Below are 10,336 nucleotides of genomic sequence, written 5' to 3'. Positions count from 1 at the left end.
TCTATATCTGTTATTAAGCGCATATATATTTAAATAGTCTTAGCAGGTAAGAAACATGACAACCAATTCACCTTGTTTTCCAGCAGGGGGCACCAAACACCTGAGGATGCTTACATAATAAGCTACAAGCTGCATGAGGCATGGCTCAATATCAAAATGAAGTAATTTACACTTTAGTACAATATTTTAGGACTGAGGCACTCATGCATTGGCCTCTTATTCAAAAAAGAGGAGGTAATTTATGTGACTGTGCAGTGTAAACTTAAAAATACCTTCTGTTTGAGTGTTGTTACTAAAGTCAGATAAATATAAAACACAGATTCATATGCAGCACAAACTTCCAAAACAAAAGGTGCATTAAAGAATCACATCAGCAGCAAGTGAGAGTGTTTGCACAATTTTTTTATTTGTTTTAGTACAACAGTTCAAGTCAACTAGCCACTGTATCTATTGAGATGCCAAAGTGTATTGCTCTTTTGCATTCCATGTGTAGACCCCCGTTTTCTGATGTTCAAGATGGCAACCATTCACATGTCCTGACATGTTTAAATTCACAGCTATAACAGCAAGAAGTCATGTGCTTTGAAGACAACTCCATATTTTTACAAAAGCCAGGAATCAGCAGCGGCACGAAAACATGTGCATGAGCAAAAACTAGCAGAACCTGGGTAGCAAAGCCGCACTAAACACCTGCATGGATAACAGCCGACGCCTTGATCAAATCTTGTGCTACTTTTTTTTTTGTTTGTTTTTTTAAATATACAGTAAGTGCCGAGAACAGGTGTGGCTCACAGGAACAAGTTTCAAAACTCACTATGAAATAGGCAGGGGTAAAAGAGCTATGCATAGAAACATGCTTCCTCAAAAAGGATAAGTTCACACCGCTAATTTCAAAAAGGGCAGAAGCTGCACTGACAAGCTACATATCAAATGGGTTAGACTCAACAGGTGGGGGAAACGATCCACATGTAAAACCAGCGCAAGTACACTTATAGCAGGAGGAGAATTGAAAAATTCACAAAGTGGAACTTGGATTTATTTCAAAAAGGTGGGTAGTGTGAACACAACAAAAATACTGGCCAAACAAAAAATAAATCAATCTTTGGATACGTAAAAAACCCTGTACAATCCCCCGATGGTGACTTTTAGTCTTCCGAAGTGCCCTCTTTGGTCTCCTTGTTCTTTCGTACCTCTTCCAACTTCTTGTCCTATTAAGAAAAGGAAAAATTAAAAGGGTTAAATTTCAGTTTCCTGGTGGATAACAATTTAAAAAAAAAAAACAAGCTCTGTGATTTAATATCAGCACAAACCTTCTCCTTGAACTTCTCGTTCATGGCTGCCATCAATGCCGTGCGGTTTTCTTTGTTGGCCTCCATCTTCTGATTGAGTTTCTCCTCTGCCATCTTGCTGAAGTTGTTGTTCTCCTCCATGGCTTTCTGTAGCACCTCCTTTTCATGCTCACGCTTCTCAGCTAGGTGCTTCAGAACCTCGGCTTCATGGTTCTGAAATGCGACGGTAAAAGAAAAGGAGTCAGCCGTCACATTTTCATCTCACATTATATATTGCAAGATTTAAAAGTTTCCAAAACTCAAACATCTGTTGTACTGAAGACATTGGTACCTTGCGCCTCTCCTCTGCAGCATCCAGCTTCTTCTGAATTTCCTCCAGAGACATCTCCTTTGATTTGGGGGGAGACAGGGGGAAGTTGGCATCAGGAGCAGGAGAAGCAAGGATGACCTCGAAGGCTTGGCCTGAGGCCCTCTTGTCAAGCTCCTTAACCTTGATATCTGAACACACAGCAAACAGGAGGATTCATTAAGACCCAATGAACATATATAAAAGCATTACATTTAGACTTTTTGAGATGATTTAATAGTTCACCTTCAGGGGTTGCCATTGTACGACTGCGCTTCAGGTCAGTTTACCTGAAGGAAAAGAGACACACAAGGTCAGATTACTGTGATTATGATTCATTGTCTGGTCATTTCAGCAGATGGCTCTGAAATGTGAGACCTCTAGCGGATGTTTTCTCCCATTTCCAACAGGCTGGGCTGAAAACAAGGCACACTTCCATCCCCTTGTGGCCACTTTCAGTACTGCATGCAACCACCGCCCATCAATCCAAACAAAACGGCTCTGGCATAAAAGACACTCCATTGTTTGTCTGCTAACTTATGGATGTAGTGACATTCAAAGCAATCAGAGCACCTGATCGGCTCCAGCTCACAAAAAGAAGGAGGGGAGGGCTTTTCAATGGGCCACCATCCACCCTGTTTAATGTGGATCACATTTTGTAGAGACAAAAGGCTGAGATCAGGGTGGGTACGGCTGGTGGTGCCAGGTGCAGGGGAAAAGTCTGCCTCTCTGTCTGCTTAATACCAACTAAAAAACAGCGTTTCAGATGAGATCAGTCAGAAATGAAGCATATCCGGGGGAGATTGATCATCAGGGAGCACCTGTTCCTTGCAGCATGTGTTTGAGCCGCAGGAGGGAGAAGAGGAGGAGGGAAGGGGGGACACAAGAGTACAAAACACCAGACTTAATCACGCAAGGAGAGCTCGGATATTAAGATCCGTGTGCTTCATTTGAATGCAACTTTTAAAATGTTGCATGTGTAATGAGAATGGATGGTGTGATTACATCAGCTGTCATGATTTGATCAAGTGGTTTGTGTGAGTCGCTGAAATCAGACGACCCCTCCCAAAATATTTAATAAAAGGATGCAAACTTTCAAATGCAGTATCATTTCTCATTGGTTTGCTTTCCACATGATGCAGAAGATTTTTTGCACCAAATTTAAAAAAAGGTTTTAGTGAATGCCCACACCTTGTGCTGCAAAAATATACACCCGCGTCTGGAATTTTCTGAACAAGGGTACTGACTCTGCCTTCACAATGTCCTCGCTGGACAATACAACCTCATTAAGATTCGGTTTTCAGTCAGCTTTCTTACGTCGTTAGCTCCAGCAGCATCAAACAAAGGCGCTTTTGACAGCAACGTGTCGGGCAGCTGCAAACAAAGACGAGCTTATGGTAACGCAACCACCCAAAATGTTGAATAAGACGCTTTCTCGCGCAGTGGGGTTTTCAAAAAAAAAAAAAAAAAAAAAAAAGGGGTGAAAATCTCCTCCACAGAGACTTTTACAGACATGAAAGACCCCCTCGCCTGTCTGTCTCTGTGGGTGCCAACTGTGCCAGCGTCTCCCTCCATACAATAGACTCACCGAGCACCACAAAGAGCACGAACAGCCGTCTGGAAGCTCATGTGCCACACAAACACAAACCAACACACTAAAACAAAGTGGCAATTACATCAAAAAAAAATAATGATTCAATTACAATATCAAACTCTGCCTCACTTTAATCTTTAAAATCATTCTTAAATTTGCTATATCATTTCTTTCAGAAAAATTTAATTAACAATAAAGACTTTAATCGTCTTCAAAAAGATGCTGTATGTCACACCCACCTTCAACGAGCTGTGGATGCTGTGCTCCGCTCTCACACGATCTGTCCCGAGCCCTCTGTGCGCGGCCGTACCGAGCGCACACATAAATAGACCAACGCGAGTGCCGTCATTCAAACTCTTGCCTTTCATTGGTTAACTCCTGGTTCCCGCTGTATCTGGGAGTTGTAGTTTTGTTTTTTTTTTGGCAAGGGAACGTTTTAACAATGAGGTCAACCGTACCCCGGGTAAAAAAATGAAAATAGTCTTATTTCTTCATTTTTAAAGTTTGGTTTAAATCATGGTGTTTTTGTTTGGTTTGCTGTTTTCTCTTTTGTTTAAGTTTCGAAATTTGGATGTGTATGTATGTTTGTATTTGTATGGATATACACTACCAGTCAAAAGTTTGGACACACCTTCTCATTCAATGTTATTTATTTATTTTAATTATTTTCAACACTGTAGATTAATACTGAAGACATCAAAACTATGAAATAATCTGGTTTTACCATAATCTGGATTACAACAGTCGTCAAATAGAGCTATCCATTGTGTACTAACCCTACCTCTGAACAACACAACTGATGGTCTCAAACACATTAAGAAGGCAAGTCATTCTACAAATGAACTCTTGACAAGGCTCATGTTAATTAGAAACCAGTCCAGGAGACCACTTCATGAAGCAGACTGAGAGAATACCAAGAGTGTGCAAAGCTGTCATGAAGGAAAAAGGGGGCTACTTTACAGAATCTAAAATATAAAACATATTCTGCTTTGTTTAACATTTTTTTATTCATTCAATAATTCCATATATGTTCTTTCATAGTTTGGATGTCTTCAGTATTAATCTACAGTGTTTACAATCATTACAATAAATACAAACAATGAGAAGGTGTTTCCAGACTTTTGACTGGTAGTGTTTTTTATTATTATTATTATTATTATTATTATTATTATTATTATTATTATTATTATTATTATCATTATCATCATTATTTGTATCTTATCATATGTGCATTGTTTATGCCACTTGTAACCACTTAGCACCATTATTGTATAATTCTGTGAATGCCAATAAAAAATAATACATAAATGTTCATAAAAGATGGCAGCCTCTGTGGGAGTGGACCCACTCTTCATGTACACATTCTAGTTAACAAAAACAAAATATATACAGGTGATTATACACTGATTTAATTAAACATACTTACAAATACTACACTATATTCTATTTCTACCAAGTCTGTTCTGCTAACACTGTACCTTTAAGTTTCCACCAGGGTTGGAAAGAGTACTAAAATACTATACTCACAGAAAAATACAGTTACTTTGATGAAATTCTACTGAAGTGGAAGCTATGCTCTAAGTCTGTGAATCTACTTAAGTAAAAGTACTTTATTTAAAATGCACTTAAGCACTGAGTATGGAGAACTTAATCTAACCCTTGGGGTTTGGGATTGAGGGGACTCAAACGGGTGTCGGTTTTGCTATAGGCTTTTGACCAGGACAAAAACTGGGTGTCGGTTTTGCTGATAGGCTTTTGACTTGGACAAAAACTGTGAATGCATTTCCAACTATACAAGAGCATTTTTTATTGTGATTTCAGCAGGCCCTACACTTTCCAATGGCAATGTCTGGTTTGAAAAAAAATGAAAAACAATCCATATTTCATATGTGGTCACAACCCGTGGGTGCATGTCATTTGGTAGATGTCAGCAAGTCAGGTGTCAGTCACACAGTTGACATAAAGCTTGTGTCCTCACCTTTTTAATTTTTAAATTAGTTAGGCTATAGATGCAGTGCAAAATTTTGAAAAATACAAAGCTTTTCACAGAAAATAAAATAAAAATGTTGCAACCAGCAGGTCTGCACAAATCCCACAATCTGAAGTTCCCTTACTTTTGGAAAGTACTAACCCTCAGTGGGGGACTTTTTGGTGCATAAAATAACATCCAAAGTTTAATTTGGTACCCTGTAACAAGTGTTTGAAACACAAATAGTGACTCCAAAGTTTCTTCGTCCATGGGGAAAGTCCCTGCAGTGGAAACACAGCTATGTTCTGTAGTATTTGAGATCTTTTTCCCCGGAAATAATGAATAAGATTTAAGATGTAGGCAGTGAATAGACAGCAACACTTCTCTTGAGATAGACTGTGCAGCTTCAAGCCCCCATATCAACACACCACCAGCCCTGACCCTGACCTTTGACCCCTTTGAGGTAGAAAAGGCCAAATATCAATAACCAGACTACGCTTCTGACACTTGCCACCAGTGTCAGCTGTAATGAGGACATTCTGCCGGACAGTTGTGGTAAAGAGAAAGCTGAGCCTGAATGCTTTTGATTGGCTGGTTGATCTACATACCTACCTTCACTTATGGTCATGAGCTGCAGCTGGAAGGAGATCCAGTGTAGGCCCAGAATGCATTCAAGGGATTATATATCCCGTCTGGCATGGGAACGCCCAGGATGAGCTGGATAGCACTGCTGAGGAGAGGGACGTTTGGGGCAACTTGCCAAGTCTTTTGCCACCAGGACCAGGATCATGGATGAATGGATGGATGGATAATATCAGTCTTAACTCACATTAAATGAAACAAATTACTTTCTTTAACTTGTAATCAAAACAAAAGAGGACACGCTGCTTTTGGCTCACTGTTTAAGCCTCCGCTCCCGACACAATGTTTGACTGAGAGCTGCAGACAGCAGAAGGCCTGAGAGCAAACAGTCTAACAGAAATCAATTTGGAGCAGTCTGCTGCAGCCTACAGTTGACTTTCTGCTGATACATGTTCTGCTGCACATGCAGCCTGTAATGTTTGAGTTAACACAGCTGAATTAGCAGTAACAATTGGTGCATGATTTAAGGACTGTACTGCTGCATTTGGAGAGAGAGTGTGCTGAAGCAGGCCAGAACAGTGTTAGAGGTGGAGAAGTTGTACAGTCCTGTATGCCATGGACATTTCATCCTGACTGCAGTGTAGTGAAAAGGTCACAACAATTAAATATCAAGGGCTTCGGACTAAACAACATGCAGGATTTGCATATTTGGAGAAGCAGGTGAAATGTCAATTTGGGATGGAGCAAAATATCAACCAGCATGTCCTGACTCCTCATGTTGCTGCTACAGTGATTCAGTCCTGCCTTTAGTGGCATTTTGTATGCTTCATGATTCGGTCTCAGCAGATGTGTGTCTAACATGAGTCTGGTCCTGCTGGAGGTTTCTGCCTGTTAAAGGAAGTTTGTCCTTGCCACTGTAACTTGCTAAATGCTGCAAAGTGCTCTGCTCATGGTGGATTAAGGTGAAATCAGACTGAGTCCTGTCTGTAGGATGGGACTGGATCTTAAGACCAGATCTGTGTCCGGTCTGTCTCTGATCCGTCATGGCACCGGATCTGATAGGTTTCTATTCTAGTCAATGTGTTAACTTCCACTGGATCCACTCCATTGTGTTCCAACTCTGTCTGTGATTCGGCAGGTCAGAGCCCTCAGGATCAGATACACAAGACTTCTATTTTTGCCGGATGCCGAATCATGACGCATCAATCTCACCAGAGCAGATGGCGGGGGACAGGAAGTCAGGCAACAAAACAAAATGAAAACATTCAGTTAATTTTCAGAATAAAACACTCTGTGTTATTGTAGAATCCACAAACATCTTAGTGAAAATAAATGTGTACAAATATTAAAAACTGAGCTCAAATCAGCTGATTTGACTAATTTCTCAAACCTGTGGAAGAGTGGTGGATGTTTTCATTGACCTCTTACTTCCTGCACACACAACAGACCATCAGATCTGTATGCTGTAACTTGAATCACACAAATCAGGCTGCTGAAGAAAGACTAATCTCTAATTTATTTGTGATGTTTAGTAACAACACCTTTAAGCAGCCTTGCTCTTAATCCAAAGAAAATGAAATGTATTTCATGAAACTGCTCCTTTCTTATTATCCTTAAAAATGTCTGCAACGTATTAAATATTTAGTAAGTAAATTCAAGTGACAATGCCTAAACAGGAATAGACATCTTAAAATTCCTGCCACTTTTTTTTTTTCCAGGAGAGTCTAAATATAAATGTCTTATAAAAAGCCAGATGACAGCTCACAGGAACAGCTGAAACCCAAACGCTTCAGAGAAGAAGTGCTTTAGTTATGTCTTTATTTTCTTGCTCCCATCTCTTCCCTTAAAATGTCCATAATCTGATAAGTATGTGGTCATACACAGAATGAAAACAAGGTTAGATTAAATGTACTGTCTCTTTTAATCTGATTAACTATCAGAGATGGTCTCCGTCCATGTTTCTCCTACGTTAAAGTACCTCATGTGCTCCAGCGCTGCTTGTAATTTATTTATGTGAAGATCCAATTTAGCGTTAAACTGCAGATTTTAAGACATCTTCTGCTCCGCACATTCATGCAGCTCTTCACTTAAACTGCAAGGCGTTATGTAAATGCCAATGCTTGGACTGAATTCAGCTTCAACCGACCTAACTCAGACTATTTGATTCAGACTATTTTTAGCCTCACGTTATTCTAATGACAGGAGGAGCAGATCAGAGTTTGTTCCCTCACAACGTTGCTGTGCTGAAGATATTTGTGACCACAGGGCCTACAGGTAGATCTATTTTTATTGTTGCTGTGTGGATGTCATTTCATCTCGGGATAAAGGCTACTGATTTATATTTCTGAAGAAGGGACTTTCAGCGGGATGTTGCAGTGCAAAGAGAGAAGTTGCGCTGCGCTAACATCCTCTCCCTCGTCAGGTCAGCGAGCGGAGCTCTGCATGGACTGATCAGATTGTTGCAGATGCCCTGATTCACTCTCACACTTTACTGTACAGTAGCAGAGAAGATAACAGGGCTATGCACGGTCTCACAGTCCGAGAGGAGACATAATTACTCACATCAGCTCACTCAGAGGTGATTCTTCATCCTCCCAAAGGTCGCGGGTGTAAATCTCCAGGGTCAGGGAGGGAAAATGGAAAGTAAAACACGCTCGCACCGATAAGATGCAAGGTGCCTTTGAGCATAGAGGAAGCTGTTAATGCAGTTAGAACCACAGGACCTGTGCAGCGGTCAACCGTGTGAGAGTGCACTTATACACAGATGCAAGAGCATGTGTGATGACTCAGTCAGTGTAATGCACACTGGCTCAAGTGACTTAACATTGATTATTTCTCCAGGATTATTTCTCTATGAAAGTAACTGCTGTTGGTGTCAGGTGAAGTGACTTGCAGGACGCCACAGAGACTTCTTACAAGATTCATGATGAGTGATACATTCGACTGCTAAAAGAAAGCAGGATGAGATGTTTTGTCAGGAAGTACTTCTTACAGGGCGAGAACAAGCAAAGAGACAAGATGAATTGCTTTGTCCACAGGGACACAAACTGTAAGTGCTTTAACCTCAGACCAAATCCACATGAACCAAAATACCAACACCGGACCCAACTGTTCACCAAAAAGATGTTCATTTAACTCTTAGTCCCAACTGTCTGAAGTCTCTGCTGTGTTCACTCAAGGAACTGCAGTTTTTAGCACTTTGGCATTGGACTCATATTTTTGGACCGGAGGTTGCCGCTTGGTGTGCACACATACCCCTGCCTCCTCTGCCTCAGGGCCCCATGAGGAGATTTGAGGAGGAACAGCAAGAGAAAACATAAAAAACACTGACACAGGAGAAATTGAACTTTGCATAACCATGAGTGTTCGCTTCTGATCAACACAAGAATCTGATCTGCTGTGGACTGGACTGACGTGAGGGGTCTTTGACGTTTTAAATTCATGTGATTTGGTTGGTGGGGGGGAGTGTGACGTCAGTCCTGGGTCTCTACCAGCCAGATCACCTCTTCTCATGCCCTGGCTAAAAAATAAAATCAAGACTAGAATTTAAAATCCTTCTTCTGACCTACAAAGCTCTTAATGGTCAGACACCTTTGTATCTTAAAGAGCTCATAGTGCCCTATTACACCTCTAGAACACTATGCTCCCAACTAGCAGGCCTGCTCATCATACCTACAGTCTCTAAAAGTAGTATGGGAGGTAGAACCTTCAATTATCAGGGACCTCTCTTGGAATCGTCAGGGTCTGGGAGGCAGACACCCTCTCTACTTTTAAGAGTAGGCTTCAAACTTTCCTTTTTGATAAAGCTTCGAGTTAGAGCTGGATCAGGCTTGGACCAGCTCTTAGTTATGCTGCTATAAGCTTAGACTGCAGAGGGAACTGACACTCTGGAATCCCCTCTCTCTCTCTCCTCTCTCTGCCTGTCTCTTACTTTAACTCTTCCTGTCCCATTAAAGTTACTAACCATAGACCTTTTAGGAGTCCCTGAGCTCCCTTGTCTCGTAGGTTCCTCTGGATCTCTGCTGCTGTGGACGTGCCAGACTCCAGCTGCTACAACTACTACTATCCATCTCACCTCTATCATCTCTCTCTCTCTCTTCATCTCCCTCTCTCCCTCTCTCCAACACGGTCTCAGCAGATGTGTGTCTAACATGAGTCTGGTCCTGCTGGAGGTTTCTGCCTGTTAAAGGAAGTTTGTCCTTGCCACTGTAACTCTCTAAATGCTGCAAAGTGCTCTGCTCATGGTGGATTAAGATGAGATCAGACTGAGTCCTGTCTGTAAGATGGGACTGGATCTTATCCTGGCTTGATGTTGGGTCTTTGTTAATAATAGAACAGAGAGATTTAGACTATAAAAAGCCAAAAAGACTCAAATGTGACAAACCTAATATACATTTCTGTCTAAAGACTAAGAGTTAATCTACAACAGCTGCCAAAAGTAAAACAGATCCAAGAATATTTCGAGTAGGTAAATTAAGGATAACATTTGTTGGGATTTGGAGCTTTATAAATAAAGATTGATTGATTGATTGTTTGGAGTCAGTGCCAAACAGCCT

General features: G+C 41.0%; 1 protein-coding gene across 1 annotated transcript; it reads right to left on the bottom strand.

Moving 5' to 3' along the window:
- Positions 1-381: 381 nt before the first annotated feature.
- Positions 382-3,583, bottom strand: LOC117827849 (stathmin-like). Its single transcript, XM_034704663.1, has 5 exons — positions 3,469-3,583; positions 1,882-1,925; positions 1,621-1,787; positions 1,311-1,502; positions 382-1,208 (listed from the first exon to the last, which is right to left on the bottom strand). The coding sequence occupies exons 2-5, from the start codon at positions 1,895-1,897 to the stop codon at positions 1,146-1,148; spliced, it is 438 nt and encodes a 145-aa protein (XP_034560554.1). The 5' UTR covers positions 1,898-1,925; positions 3,469-3,583; the 3' UTR covers positions 382-1,145.
- Positions 3,584-10,336: the final 6,753 nt, after the last annotated feature.

Source organism: Notolabrus celidotus, chromosome 16, assembly GCF_009762535.1.
Source record: "Notolabrus celidotus isolate fNotCel1 chromosome 16, fNotCel1.pri, whole genome shotgun sequence".
In the NCBI taxonomy this organism is placed as follows: Eukaryota; Metazoa; Chordata; class Actinopteri; order Labriformes; family Labridae; genus Notolabrus; species Notolabrus celidotus.
Note: the sequence above shows the minus strand (reverse complement) of the source record. Positions and strands in the feature narration are given on the sequence as shown.